Genomic DNA, 16,218 nt, shown 5'->3' with positions numbered 1-16,218 from the left:
TGCTCAAAGTGTAACTAAACCCAGGAGCCTGCAGTCACCATATTTGCTCTCCCACAGTACACAGAACATGGCAATGCTATTTTTTTAGTAAATATAAACTGTTAAATACCTTTTCTCATCAGCAGACTTGTGACTTCCATCAGTGTCTGGTTAAAGCTTGTAGAAGGAGTTTTCATTCTCCCCTGATTGTCCTATGAGGCTGCAGGACCCCTGACCCTCTGTGTGGATAGTCCCGATTGGCCCTATGCTGATCACATGCACCCTTCCAAGAAAGAAAACTCTCTAGCAATAGACACCATACTGAGCTTGAGCAGAGCGCCCCCAAGGCTCTGTTCTATCAGGAGATGGATTGGGAACAGTGGAAGAAAGATCAAACAACCTTTTTACACAATGAGGAGGATTAACCCCTTCCACAGTGAGTAAAACAAGCATGCTTTACTGCATATTCAGACTGATTTTACTGTTGTGGATTTAGTTACACTTTAAGGACTCATTCCAAGGTGAACGAGGGTGTAAAGGCAGCTGTAGTATGTGAGGCTGCTGTGCCCAGAGGCGGCCAAATGCCTCTATGGCTATGAGCCATGGCTGCATACAAGCTGCAGGATTAGCTACTACCAGTTTGAATGCGGCGGGGCATGCCATCTCTAGATGAAAACTGTCTGTGTCCAGGGCCAGTCAGGGTCTCTAATTGTATGTAACCGCTCAGATGAGGGGTTCCATGGGAACAGCTACAGCACCGGCCATTGATTTGAAGAGGGTACAAATCTGGCCATGCCACTGGCTGCATGCAGCTAAGTTTTTGGCTGATGGGCACCCTGATGTAAGGAGGGACCTAGGACTCGGAGGGGACCAGCGATGTACAGGGGCTCTGATGGGGATGCTGATGTATGAGGGGACTCTGATGGGGACCCTGGTGTAAGGGGCTCTGATGGGGAGTCTGATGTAAGAGGGAATCTGATGGGGACCCTGACATAAGGGGGATCTGATGGGGATGCTGATGTATGGGGGATCTTATGGGGACCCTACTGTGAGGGGGCTCTAATGGGGAGACTAATGCAGGGTGGGGCTCTGATGGGGACCCTGATGTAAGGCGGGTTCTGAAGAGGATGCTGATGTATGGGGGGACTCTGATGGAGACCCTGGTGTAAGGGGCTCTGATGTGGTGTCCGATGTAGGTTGGAGCTCTGATAGGGACCCTGATGTAATGTGGGGCTTTGATGGGGAGTCTGATACAGGGTGGGGCTCTGACGGAGACCCTGCTGTCCATGCCATCTTAAGAGCATTAAAGGGCCCCGGGCAATGCAGCACACTGGGGCCCCGCCTACACAATCTTCCACGAGAATAGAAATGAAAATGATTGATAAGGCAATATTTATTGGTACAGCAGTGCCAGGCTAATGACAGCTTCCAAGTTGGGCGGCTGGGACCGGTGAACACACACACAGGGACGGGACTCAAACTCGACTGTCCTGTGTGCTCCTGTTCCCGTGGAAGCAGACAGGCATTCCTGCAGTTGTCGGCTCCCCCTCCACGGCCCAAGTGGCCTGACAGCAGTGCAGGGCCGACAGACGCTTGCCACCTGCTAAGTTTGGCGGTGGGATGCACACAGGAATCGGGACTAATGCTTGGCTGGGGCTGGGTCGCTGGGCAGGTGGGGCCCCTGGGCAAGTGCCCATTCTGTAAGATGGCCCTGCCTGCTGTAAGGGGGAATCTGATGGGGATGCTGATGTATGGGGGGACTCTGATGGGGACCCTGGTGTAAGGGGCTTTAAAGGGGCGTTGAAATTAAGGTGGGGCTCTGATGGGGACCCTGATGTAAGGTGGGGCTCTGATGGGGACCCTGATGTAAGGTGAGGCTCTGATGGGGACTTTGATGTAAGGTGAGGCTTTGATGGGGATTTTGATGCTCTGGTGGAGACCCTGATGGAAGGGGAAACATTCATGGAGAGTCTGACATAAGAGGAGACTTTGCTTTGTTTTAATGAGTTTCTCTCCCTTTTGTTCTGAATTATATCATGCCGATTCCCAAAAAGATCCTAGCATAATGTGTTCATTCATTTATTATTCATTGATTTTTAAAATTGATGGTTTTTTTTAGCCCCCCGATATTTGCAAATATACAAAGTGGCCCTCATACTGAAAACTTTGGAGATCCCTGATATAGAATTTTCAATCTTACTTTTACTTGCATTTCTGATCTAGTTCTAGGTGTGGTTAGTACATCTGTATAGAATCTTTCACAATACACATAACTCCAACTCCTAATTTATGATACCTACGCCTAAACACCCACTCAGTCCCTGTAATATGATATAGAACATATGCCCTTTAGATTGTAAGCTCCATGAGCAGGGCCCCCCTATTCCTTCTGTATTGAACTGTATTGTGGTACTGTCCCTCTTCTGCATTGTAAAGCGCTGTGTAAACTGTTGGCACTATATAAATTCTTTAAAAAAATATATATATATTAATCCTGTATAATAATAATACTAAGAATAATGTCCTTAACCGCTTGCCGACTGCTCACAGTATATTTACTGCGGCAGTCAGCCCCTCACAGGCAGAGCGACGTAGGTCTACATCGCTCTGCCTGTGAGGCTCTAGGGAGCGAGCGCGCGCCGCTGGAGGCGCGCTCCCGATCCCGCGCGGTCACGCACCCCCCCGCGCGTGACCGGCGGACCCGATCGTCCGCCGGTCACTCGCGATCGTCGGTGAAGAGGGAGAAAGGCAGGCGGCTAATGTAAACAAGCCGCCTGTCATTCTCCCCTGTGTAGAAACAGTGATCATATGGTTCTACTATGTAGGACCGTTGATCACTGTTCCTACACCTCAAGCCACAGCCAATCACAGTTAGAATCACGCCCCTAGGGGCACACATAACCCCTCCCTCTCAAAAAAAGTTAACCCCTTCACTGTCAGTGTCATTTTACAGTAACAGTGCATATGTATAGCACTGATTACTGTAGAAATGTCACTGGTAACCCAAAAAGTGTCAAAAATGTCAGTCAAGGGTCCGATCTGTCCGCCGCAATGTTGCAGTACCGCAAAAAAATCGCAGATCGCCGCCATTACGCGTTAAACAAAAAAAAGCAACAAAAATGACAAAAATCTTTCCCTTTGTTAGTAAACACGATAACTTTTGTGCAAACCAATCAAAATACGCTTTTTGCGATTTTTTTTTACCAAACATATGTAGCAGAAAACAAATTGGCCGTAAATGTTAAATTTTGATTTTTACTTTTTTTGGGGGAATTTCATATAAAAAAATTTGAAAAATATTGTTATTTTTGCAAAATTGGCGCTCTTTTTTTGTTTATAGCGCATGATCAAAAAATCGCACAGGTGATCAAATACCACCAAAAGAAAGCTCTGTTTGTGGGAAAAAAAGGACGTCAAATTCGTTTAGGTACAGCGTCGCACGACCGCGCAATTGTCCGTTAAAATCACGCAGTGCCGAATCGCAAAATAGGCTAGCCTGCAGCTAGAGTCTGGTCTTACTTTCACTTGTGTTTCTGCATTGTGATCTAGTTGCAGGCGTGGTTAGTAGATAATGTTTTACAAGATACTGTACAAAACTCCTATTCCCGCCTAGACAGAAGAGAGAAGAAGTCCACAGCAGAGAAGTAATAACTATGGCAGTGCTATCAGCTTCACGAGACTTCAAGAACTTTGAGCTTCAGAACTCTTTCAGCTCAAAAAGAAGTAAAGTCCACTTTGTTGAAGGGAGTCATTTACCTATCATGAAGGTTTATGACATCTTGACCAAAGAAGGCACGGAACTTAATGAAAGCGGGAAGAAAATGTTAGAAACCCTGAAAAATATGGAACCGCATAGCTTCGAACACATTCAACAAGAGTTTCCAGTCCACCGTCTACAGCATGTCACTGCCAAGTCCTCTATGGATGGAATTTATGATGAGGAGCGTTTCAAGACAAAAATGCAAGTTATTCGTCCTAAATTTAGAGACCTTTTATTCTGGAGTGCAGACATCGCACCAGAAGACATTAGGGGGGCACGTAAAAAGTCATGTGAGGAAGCCAAGGAAGTGCTCCCATCATGGATGGCTAAAAAATATTCGAAAAAAATTAGAGCTCAATTCGCTAACTCTCCGGCTTTTGATAAATCTGCTTCATGGTATGGTAGCTTCAAGTTCTCCTTCCAGTTATCTGATCTTCTGTCTCTCTATCAGACTCAGCACTGTGAGGGTGAAAAGCCACAACTGAGAATTCTGGGTACTGATTTGTACAAACAGGAGATTACGCATTATGTATTAGTGCACAGCCCTGACCAGAGTCACCAGTTCACGAACCTCCCAAAGGTTCCCAATGACAGTGATGGCTTTGTCTACCTGAGGGATAAAACAGTGTTTTGGAGACCAGAATCCACCTCGATTTTTCTCAATGTGAAGATTGCTGAGGATCCTGGCCCAAAGGCATGCCACCCACCCTGTAATTTTTATAAAGAGAAAGGCTATTGTGCTCATCTCAAAGATGAAATGTATAAGGTGCCAAGTGTGTGGAACCATTTGGTGTTTGCATTCCATCTTCCTAATCACCGTGGCCTGGAGATCAAGAAAGAACAACTTCTAAAGAGCCTGACGGCCTGCGCTAAAGCCGACTCACCTTTGCTCAGTGATTATAAATGCCTGGGGGTAGAAGAAGCTAAGGATATTATCCGTAAAATGAAGAGTGATTTTCAGAGACAAAAAAGAAAGAGAAGTCCTCGAGTCCGACTCTTAAACGGTAATAACCTGCTAACCTAGTATTCTTAGAGCTATGTTAAACATGAATATACTCTCATTATATGAGGCAGGGTTCAGGCTAATGACTAGAGCATAGATGTCCAACCTTTTGACTTCTCTGGGCCACAATGAGTGTAGAGAAATTTTTGCGGGCCGCATATAAAATATATACTATAGTTAAGGTATATAAGTAATAAAATACCGCCGCGCCATTCCCGGGCCGCCGTGCCCCTCACACAAATTTAACATAACTAGAGGATGATCAAATGAAATGGAATCAGTATACAGAGGTTTACTTCTTCTGAAAGATAGTAAAGGAACACTCTAACCACCATGACCACTTCAGTGATATGGAGTGGTCATGGTGGTAGGAGTCAAAAACACTGCACATACTCGCCTCCCACTCCCCCCCCCCCCCCCTCCGAGGCAGCCTCTGCCTACATTTGAAAGCTGCTGTGGCCATGCCCCCGACCCAACTTCCTTCCTCCCCAGCAAAAAAAAAAACATTGTCAGGGGGCAGTGGGCTGCATTGCCTGCGGTTCTGGGCCGCATGCGGCCCTCGGGCCGCAGGTTGGACATGCCTGGACTAGAGTGTTTGCCAACAAAAAAAGCCAGCCTGGAAAAACAAAAATGACACATAAAGAATGTTACTTTAGAAAAAAAAAAGTTACTTTCAGCTGGACTTCATCTAATCCACTTTTTCAGCTCTAGAACAATGCTTCTCAGCCAGGGTCATATGGCATATGGTTGTATGGCATCTTGGCTCCTGCAGAGTGCCACAATATGGGAAACAGTTAGTCCTGGATCAGCATCATGAGTTGTCATCATGCTTGCCAGCTGCCACCACCACAACAATCAATGACACTCTAGGGCCAGGATGTACAGCACCATTCGTTGCTATGATGATGGTGGCCAGCTTGCTCAATCCATGGCAATGCTTGACTCTGAACCACGGCAAACAGCATGCAGGGCCTCAGCATGCTTCAAGAGAAGATGGAAGTCCTCTCTCATGTATGAGGAGGACTCCAATGTATTAAGGGGGGCCTTGATGTCATGGGTGGACCTCTGATGTAATTTAGGAACTCTGATGTAAATGGGGAACTTTGATGGGGTTGGTGGGGTGGGGACCAATGTGAAGAGAGGGTTCTTATGCGAAGGGGGGACCTCTGATGTGATGAGGGCTTCTAAAGTTATGAGGGTACCATTGATGTGATGGGGGACCTCTGATGTGACAGGGAGACCTCTGATAGGGTGGAAGACCTCTGATGTGATGGGGGACCTCTGATGTTATGAGGTGACCTCTGATGTGATGGGGGGACCTCTGATGTGAAGAGGGGCTCTGATGGGATGGGGGACCACTAAAGTGATGGGGTCTTTTGATATAATGAGGTACCTCTGAAGTGAAGGGGGATTCTGATGTGATGGAGGGACCTCTGATATGATGGGGTACCTCTGAAGTAATGAGGGCTTCTTATATGATTGGGTATCTCTGAAGTGAAGTGGACTTCTGATGTGATGGGGGACCTCTGATGTGAAGGGGGCTTGTAATGTAATGGAGGACCTCTGATGTAATGGGGTACCTCTGAAATGATAGGGGGTTCTGATATGTTTGGGTACCTCTGAAGTGAAGGGGGCTTGTGATGTGATGGGGGGACTTATGATGTTATGGGGGGACCTCTGAAGTAAAGGAGACTTCTGATGTGATGGGAAGACCTCTGATGTGATGGGGGACCTCTGATGTTCCGAGGTGACCTCTGATGTGATGGGGGGACCTCTGATGTGAAGAGGGGCTCTGATGTGATGGGGGGACCACTAAACTGATGGGGTCTTATTATATAATGAGATACCTCTGAAGTGAAGGGGGCTTCTGATGTGATGGAGGGACCTCTGATATGATGGGGTACCTCTAAAGTAATGAGGGCTTCTGATATGATTGGGTATCTCTGAAGTGAAGTGAACTTCTGATGTGATGGGGGACCTCTGATGTGAAGGGGGCTTGTAATGTAATGGAGGACCTCTGATGTAATGGGGTACCTCTGAAATGGTAGGGGGTTCTGATATGTTTGGGTACCTCTGAAGTAAAGGGGGCTTGTGATGCGATGGGGGGGGGGACTTCTGATGTTATGGGAGGACCTCTGAAGTGAAGGGGACTTCTGATGTGATGGGAAGACCTCTGATATGAAGGGAGGCTTCTGATGTAAAGTTTCATCAAGGTGGTTGTGTGCATCGTCCGTCCCCGGCTCAGGTTTCCCATTGAAGGGTGACATTTATGTTTTTTTACATTTTAGACCAGTGTTCCCTGAGATTTTGCTTATTTTAAAAGGGTGACGTGATTGGGAAAAAAAGGTTGAGGAGCACTGAGCTAGAATACCCTTGTATTAACCTAATAAAACAACTCAGGCTAAAAAAAGAATGGTCCTAACAGCCCCATGATCTCTGTAGAGTGCACCAGAAATTAGATAGGATTTCTTGGCTTCCTTTTCACTTCAAGTGAAGAGAGAATTCTTATGTGAAGGGGGACCTCTGATGTGATGAGCGCTTCTGAAGTTATGAGGGTACCTTTGCTGTGATGGGGGCCTCTGATGTGATGGGGAGACCTCTGATGTGATGGAAGACCTCTAATGTGAGGGGGGACCTCTGATGTTATGAGGTGACCTCTGATGTAATGGGGGGGGGACCTCTGATGTGAAGAGGGGCTCTGATGTGATGGGGGGGACCACTAAAGTGATGGGGTCTTATGATATAATGAGATACCTCTGAAGTGAAGGGGGCTTCTGATGTGATGGAGGGACCTCTTATGTGAAGGGGGGACCTCTGATGTTATGGGGGGACCTCTGAAGTAAAGGGGACTTCTGATGTGATGGGAAGACCTCTTATGTGAAGGGGGGACCTCTGATGTGATGAGAGCTTCTGAAGTTATGAGGTTATGAGGGTACCTTTGCTGTGATGGGGGCCTCTGATGTGATTGGGAGACCTCTGATGTGATGGGAAGACCTCTAATGTGATGGAGGACCTCTGATGTTATGAGGTGACCTCTGATGTGATGGGGGGACCTGTAAAGTGAAGAGGGGATCTGATTTGATGGGGGACCACTAAAGTGATGGGGTCTTATGATATAAGGAGGTACCTCTGAAGTGAAGGGGGCTTCTGATGCGATGGAGGGACCTCTGATATGATGGGGTACCTCTGAAGTAATGAGGGCTTCTGATATGATTGGGTATCTCTAAAGTGAAGTGGACTTCTGATGTGATGGGGGACCTCTGATGTGAAGGGGGCTTGTAATGTAATGGAGGACCTCTGATGTAATGGGGTACCTCTGAAATGGTAGGGGGTTCTGATATGTTTGGGTACCTCTGAAGTGAAGGGGGCTTGTGATGTGATGGGGGGACTTCTGATGTTATGGGGGGACCTCTGAAGTAAAGGGGACTTCTGATGTGATGGGAAGACCTCTGATGTGATGGGGGACCTCTGATGTTCCGAGGTGACCTCTGATGTGATGGGGGGACCTCTGATGTGAAGAGGGGCTCTGATGTGATGGGGGGACCACTAAACTGATGGGGTCTTATTATATAATGAGATACCTCTGAAGTGAAGGGGGCTTCTGATGTTATGGAGGGACCTCTGATATGATGGGGTACCTCTAAAGTAATGAGGGCTTCTGATATGATTGGGTATCTCTGAAGTGAAGTGAACTTCTGATGTGATGGGGGACCTCTGATGTGAAGGGGGCTTGTAATGTAATGGAGGACCTCTGATGTAATGGGGTACCTCTGAAATGGTAGGGGGTTCTGATATGTTTGGGTACCTCTGAAGTAAAGGGGGCTTGTGATGCGATGGGGGGGAGGGGGACTTCTGATGTTATGGGAGGACCTCTGAAGTGAAGGAGACTTCTGATGTGATGGGAAGACCTCTGATATGAAGGGAGGCTTCTGATGTAAAGTTTCATCAAGGTGGTTGTGTGCATCGTCCGTCCCGGCTCAGGTTTCCCGTTGAAGGGTGGCAATTATATTTTTTACATTTTAGACCAGTGTTCCCTGAGATTTTGCTTATTTTAAAAGGGTGACGTGATTGGAAAAAAAGGTTGAGGAGCACTGAGCTAGAATACCCTTGTATTAACCTAATAAAACAACTCAGGCTAAAAAAGAATGGTCCTAACAGCCCCATGATCTCTATAGAGTGCACCAGAAATGATATAGATGTTATATTTTAGACTACATCAGGATGAAGCCAGTAATATTTTTTTATCCTGCTTTTTAATAAAGCAGAACTAAAGGGTTCTTGTACACATTCAGTTGTATGCCTTCCGTTTGTTGTCTGCAAGAAAAATGCATGACCACAGACAGAAACTCTGGAAATTCACTGCTATGCCTAGCCTGAAGCTGGTGTTATTTTAAGAAGTGAAACCTGAGCGGCAATCTTTGTGAATATGGCTCATAAATCAACACGAAGATATGATATAAGAAAGGTGTGATTCCATCAGCCAGTCACCAGGAAAACATTTTTGGTAAATCCCGCCCCCTCTGAGATAAAATAAGGCTGCCAACAGTTAACCTCTTGTCTATCAAGGTAAGTTCATGAATATCCCAAATTATTTCAACATGTAATTGTCAAAAAAAGGAAAGAAAACATCAAAAGAAATTCCATCTAATGAATCATGTGCAATTTACATAGTGAATAGACATATAAATATAAATATAAAATAGATCCGAATATAAGTGGAAGAATATAAAATTACAAAAAATATATATGTGTAGATAGTCGAAAAAAATAGTCCCAAAAGAATATATATATACATATATATATATATAAAGTGACTTCAGTGCTCAAAAAATGGTGATAAATTTCCTTGATGACAAATAAATCTTCAATTCAAAAGTCCGGCTTGCGCTCCACCTCGACGTGACGCAATGACGCTGTGCGGTGACGTCACCGGAAGTGACGAAACGCGTCAGTTTGGACCGCACAGCGTCATTGCGTCACGTTGAGGTGGAGCTCAAGCCGGAAGTAAGCTCGCCGCTCTGTGAAGAGGATGAGCAGCCCACACCGCTAGACTACCAGTGATGTTTTATAACTTTTAAAGCTACTACACCCGATTTATGGGAAATAAAGGATTCTCTTAAACCTTATCCCTATTTGGAGCCTTCTCTTTTCCTATATATTATCACTGACTGAATACCCCGGAGCCTAGAGGGACCATCTGCAGTTCGTAAGACTACTCAAAGGGGATACCTATTAAGCCCAGGGGGCTTTTCAAGCGTGAACGGTTCTAGTGCCATATGGCATATAGAACCCACTCAATCTGGTAAGTGATCCAGTTTATCTATTCATAAAGGAATTGATGTCACGGCAAACCATGCCAGAGCACTTGCACTTTTGAATTGAAGATTTATTTGTCATCAAGGACATTTATCACCATTTTTTGAGCACTGAAGTCACTTTATATATATATATATATATATATGTATATGTATATATATATATTCTTTTGGGACTATTTTTTTCGACTATCTACGCATATATATTTTTTAGTAATTTTATATTCTTCCACTTATATTCGGATCTATTTTATATTTATATTTATATGTCTATTCACTATGTAAATTGCACATGATTCATTAGATGGAATTTCTTTTGATGTTTTCTTTCCTTTTTTTGACAATTACATGTTGAAATAATTTGGGATATCCATACTGGTATTATACTTACTACAGAGAGAGTGACATAGATATTGGTAGTCACTGGTTTTTAGCAAGCGCTGTATTTGGTCTTTTTATAAGACCATAGATATTTAATACCCTTTTATTTATACAGCAGCTGCTATTTATACTGTTTTTAGGCTAATTAGATTTAATGCTAACATCCATCAATATTTTAATCAATATTGTAATCTGTATTAATACTCTTGCGGTTCCATTGGCGCGAGGAATATACTTTGTATATTTTTTTAGATAAGTTCATGAATGTCATGGTAGATAAGTAGTTAAATCAAGCTCACAGCCACCGCTCCCGTGGTGGTTTCTGGGCTCTCCGGGACCATGGGAAACTGCTTCCCCAGAGTAAGCAGGAGGAACTCCTTTCTGCGACTAATGACCCCCAGAAGGGAGGTGTATTAGGTTCCTTTCGGGGCCACAGCTGTCATTACAAAGTGTAAAAAATTAGAATTGTGTAGCACTGTCCATGTAGGGCTTGCTGTGTGATGACTTGTTGGGCCTCCTCTGATTACCTTCAGACAGTCACTTATGGTACAGTTCACACATTCATCCTTACTCCCAATGGCTCGTTACACAAAAAACGGTCCAGGGGAGTTGGTTTTTTTTTTAATATTTATTGTGGAATTTGGATGAGAGAAGGGAATAGTCATAGTGAGATACTCCAACTGGAATTATATACAGTTGATAAGGACAACTCTCACTTGGCCTCCCCAGGTTACTTGTGGAAGCAGTTACACTGCTTGGACCATACTTCTACATGTATGAAAAGAGTTAGGTTTCCTTGCTCTCTCTAAAGCAATAGACATGGTGAACCTGACTCTTCTAGCTGCAGGGATGACCCCCCTCAGGTCAGGCCCCATGACACAGATCTGTACTCACTGTATGCAGAATCAGATCCTCCAGTGTCTCTGGGTTCAGTTCCTCTCTAGCACTTTAGACCCTCAGGTCAACCACCTGAGGCTGCATGGCAACTTCTACAGTTTAGGGGTGGCCAGCCCCTCCCTCCTGGACTCCGCTCTCAAGCTGAAAGTCCCCGAGCACATGTGCTCTTGGCATTTATACAGTATCCTAGCATGCACCGAGGTACTTTCCTGTACCAAATACCTGTGCACTCATTTGTCAGGTTTCCTCCCAATGTCCAATATGCCTCCCTATTGGACCAGTGTGAAACACTTCAGACAAACTGAGCTGTACCTGAGCACCATGAGCAGACCTCACTAGCAGATCCTGCCCTCTGGTAGGCGGAGAACAATAAAGATTTACCTGCAATCCTTCTGGTAAGCAGAAAAGATCCAAAATTATACTCTCTCTCTCCAGCACCTACCTAGGAGGATGCTACAATTGTATAAAATAAATGTAAATAATTGATAATAAAAAAAATTAAAGCAACCCCCCCCCCCCCGCCCCCCATCCCCTCTGTACACACTCCATATAAAAACGGCAACATAGGGCATGTATGTAAACATTAATCCTGCAATGCATGTGAGGTATCATTGTGAACGTTGGAGTAAGAGCAATAATTCCTGGACCATAATTCTAAGTTCATTCAAACCTGGTCTGATGACCTGTAAAGGATTTTAAAGTGCCTCCTATGGAGAATTGAGGGTATAAAATATTTTTGCAATTCCGTTGGCGTGTGCAATTTTAAACTTGCCATGTTTGATATCTATTTACTTAAAGCGGAGTTCTGGCCTCAAATACCTTTTTTAACAAAAAATTCCCCTATAATACTAATCCATCGTCCTTTACAGAACTGCTATTCTCATACTTACAAGGTGTATAGTATTGGATTTTAGTCAAAATCGTACTTTTAAAAACGCTGTCTGAGAGCGGCCATCTTGGATGTGGGCATCTGAAGCCGCAGTGTAATCTGCTGTGTCCTTCTTCCTGATTTCAGGGAGTGTTCTGAGAGTTCTTCCTGATTCCAGCCTCCTGGGAGTGATGACAAACAGCTCCCAGGATGCAATGCAAAGGCGGAAGTGATGTCGGTGGCTGTGGCCACAGGGGGGGGGGAGGAAGAGGAAATACAATCAAAAATGCCCTGAAAATAAGGTAAGGGACCCCCGAAAAAAATTTAAAATGCCCAATTGTTGATCAGCATAGCGAGCACTCCATGAATCAATATAGTTGCAAAATAGGCCGGAACTCTGCTTTAACGCATCTGAATTGTTTGTTTTTAACCAAAAAACAGGGTATAATATTGTGTTTGTTTGAACTAAAATTTATTTTAGAGTATATGTTTTCCTGAAAATATAATTTTGATAAAATATCTGAGCAAATACCGTGCAACACAAAAAAAAATTTCAACTACCACCATTTTATTCCCCAGGGTCTTCAATCTCAGAAAATATATGATTTTATTTTATTTTTTTGGGGGGGGGGGGATAGTAATTTCTAGCAAAAAAAAAAATTAGATTTTTTTTTAACATGTGTGCAAAAAAATGAAATAATTGCCTGGCAGACAAGTGGTTAAAGCTGAACTCAGGATAAACAAAATTTGCCTAAATTCTTCTTGAAGCTCGGTGTGTTTTGTGTATTTCTTTCAGATCTGTGCAGCAATCCAGTGTGAGACTTCCTGTAATAAAGACCGCTCACTGCTGCTCTCTCCTTTTGCAGGGGGACTGGTCTGGTCTCCGCCCCCTCCTGGGGTATTCTGTAAGCAGCCTGTAGTGGGTCCAGCCTACGGGGCCCCTCCCACAGCTCTGCTCTCTCTGCACAGGTTGTGGACAGCACAGTGATGATGTCACTGCTACATTTACAAGGCGATATCTGGGTTTTTAAATGCATTTGGTGCACACAAAGTAGATTTATATCCTCTCTGGCTATTGCGGAATATATGTAAATGAGAGTATTTAAGCCCGGAGTTCAGCTTTAAGCATTCCACATCTAAGTAATAATTGTGAATGGAGCATTTTTAGCTGTAAATGACATATATATGTATATATAAATATATAAATAACTCCACCTCTCTCATTAGCAGGTCCAGCGAAGACCAGGCGTACTCAGCTCCCGACTCCTCAAATGACCTCCTTCTTTGGATTGCCTCCTTCTTTGGTTTGTCTCAGTTTGTTGATCATACAATATTTGTCTAGTCTATAGCTGGCCATACGCTGATCCAAATTCTCCTGTTTAACCGGTTCCCGATTTACTGCGGCTCTCCTGCGCGAACCAACGTAGACCTACGTCGGTTGCGCGCCTGCAGCTAGAGGGCAAGCGCGCGCTGCTGGCGGCGCGCTCCCACCCCCACTTGGCAGCTCCGATGCACGGGGCAGATGGCTCCAATTGCCCGACCGCCCACCGCCGATTTACTGCGGCAGTGCGGCTCTCCTTCGCGAACCAACGTAGACCTACGTCGGTTGCGCGCCTGCAGCTAGAGGGCAAGCGCGCGCTGCTGGCGACGCGCTCCCGCCCCCACTTGGCAGCTCCGATGCACGGGGCAGGTGGCTCCAATCGCCCGACCGCCCACCGCCGATTTGCTGCGGCAGTGCGGCTCTCCTGCGCAAAACAACGTAGATCTACGTCGGTCGCGCAGCTGCAGCTAGGGGGCAAGCGTGCGCCGCTGGTGGCGCGCCCCCTGCCCCCACTTGGCAGCGGGGACTCCGATGCACGGGGCAGGTGGCTCCAATTGCCCGACCGCCCACCGCCGATTTACTGCGGCAGTGCGGCTCTCCTGCGCGAACCAACGCAGACCTACGTCGGTTGCGCGCCTGCAGCTAGAGGGCAAGCGCGCGCAATCACACAAATGTAATAAAAAAAGGACATCAATTTTATTTGGGTACAGCGTCACACGGCCACGCAATTGTCCATTAAATTAACGCAGTGCCGAATCGCAAAATAGGGCCTGGTCAGGAAGGGGGTAAAATCCTTCCGGTCTTAAAGTGGTTAAACCAAAACTCTAACCTCTAACCATAATCTACCCCCCCCCTCCCCCTCCCACCTTATCCTAATCCCTAACTTTTGACCCTAGTCCCAACCTTTACCCCTTTCTTTATTTAACCCATAATCCTAATTTTTAACTAAAGGCAAAACTTTTTTTAAGTTTTGAATAGAATGGAGAGGGATTAGAACCCCTGTCAGGTTTTTATTGTGGTCTGTGCCCCCATTAAGGAGATTCACCCTCTCTATTTGTCCTGTTTACCGTTATCATTGAAATTAAAAGTAAAGAAAATCCTATATTTTTTGGTAATAGTAATAAAGGGGAAATATTCTAATGAGGACAAATGTTCTGGTGTCCTTAAGGAATTCCCTTAATTTACAGGGAATTCCTCTCACTTCCTGTTTGGCTATGGGACAGGAAGCGAAGAGAAGGCTCTGCAATGGGACACAGATGGTGAAAAAAGAACTGACAGAGGTTTAACTAGAGATCGACCGATTATCGGCAAAGCCGATATATCGGGGGCCGATATGCACTTTCGCCGATATATCGGAATCGGCCCCGGAGGTTACCGATTTTGCCGATATTTGGGGAAAGTGCTGTAGTGGAGTGATGCCTGCAGCCAGGGCTGCTGTTAGAAATCGCAGGGCCCCGTACAGACTACCTGGCAGGGCCCCCCCCCAAGAAAATATTGAAGATATATTTAGCTAAAATTACAACAAAATCACTATTAGCAGACACAAATATAACATAACTCGCATAATTCCTGCTATATCTAAAAAAAAACGATGTTAAATAAAAAAGAAGATGAGATGAGAAAAATATACAGGCTGGGCAGTTGGAGCTCAGTGATCAGAGAGACAGAGAGAGAGAAACAAAGTTACAAATAAACTCCTGAGCAGAGATAAGTGCTGGGAGGGGGCGGCACACAAGGGAGGGGGATTAGTGAGGGACGACTGTCTCTTTCTCAGCAGATAAAAGCTGATAGCAGGGAGAGGGACAGATCAGATTCAGGTGTTGGAGGAAGATTTCTGTATTTGTTGTCCATCACTAATCCCCCTCTCTGTGTGGGCCCCCCTGTGTGCTCGGGCCCCCTACAAGAGGGCTGGTGGTCCCCCCCTATCAGCGGCCCTGCCTGCAGCTAGAGGCATCACCCCGGTACCGGCGTCCATAGCCGACGGTTGGCTGTCTTGTAATGACAACCGATGCGGCTGAGAAGCCGCTCGGCTGTCATTACAAGGAGCAGGAGGGGACGTCCCCTCCTCCCACCGCCTTCCGCGGCTCTTCCGGGTCTCCCATCCTACCGGGAGACCCGGGCAACCAGCTTGCACGGCCGCCGAAGACCAAAGCTGCATTCGGCTCCGATTGGGTCTCCATGCAAAAACCCAGAAGTGATGTCATGACATCACTTCCGGGTACTGGCGGCGCCAGATTAAAAAAAAATGACAGCATTCAAAACAGCCAAACTTGGCATTTTGAATGCTTTTAAGTGCAGAGGAGGGGTTTGGGGTGTTTTAGACCCCCAGATCCAAGAGTACCTGTCAAGTGATAAAAATAAAATATCGGCCAATATCGACCGATACCGATATGCATTGGCCAAAATATCGGTATGGAAAAAACGATATCGGTCGATCACTAGCTATAACCCTCCCTTAATCGATCCAAAATGAAAATGCATTTTTTTTGTATAGTTCTACCTTCACCTTAATATTAATAAATACTAATCCTATTCCTATTTTGTAAAATAATATACTATTGCTAGAAGCATGGACTTTCCCGGCACAGCAATATGACACTCATGTCGTAAAAGTTATATAATTTATTAGAAAAATGGTTAAAATGTAAGACAATTTGTTATATTTGTCTTACCTTTTAACCATTTTTCTAATAA

The 16,218-nt window shown here is 45.3% G+C and overlaps 1 protein-coding gene across 1 annotated transcript; it reads left to right on the top strand.

The window, feature by feature from the left end:
* Positions 1-3,632: 3,632 nt before the first annotated feature.
* On the top strand, positions 3,633-13,552 carry LOC309552988 (uncharacterized protein; the record flags this gene model as incomplete). The annotated part of the gene is made up of 2 exons (XM_082253893.1): positions 3,633-4,743; positions 13,434-13,552. The coding sequence occupies 2 exons, from the start codon at positions 3,633-3,635 to the stop codon at positions 13,550-13,552; spliced, it is 1,230 nt and encodes a 409-aa protein (XP_082110019.1).
* Between the last annotated feature and the right edge of the window lie 2,666 nt (positions 13,553-16,218).

Source organism: Pelophylax lessonae, assembly GCF_965119305.1.
Source record: "Pelophylax lessonae genome assembly, chromosome: 1".
In the NCBI taxonomy this organism is placed as follows: domain Eukaryota; kingdom Metazoa; phylum Chordata; class Amphibia; order Anura; family Ranidae; genus Pelophylax; species Pelophylax lessonae.
The sequence above is the reverse complement of the archived record's forward strand: the minus strand, read 5'-3'. Positions and strand labels throughout refer to the sequence as shown.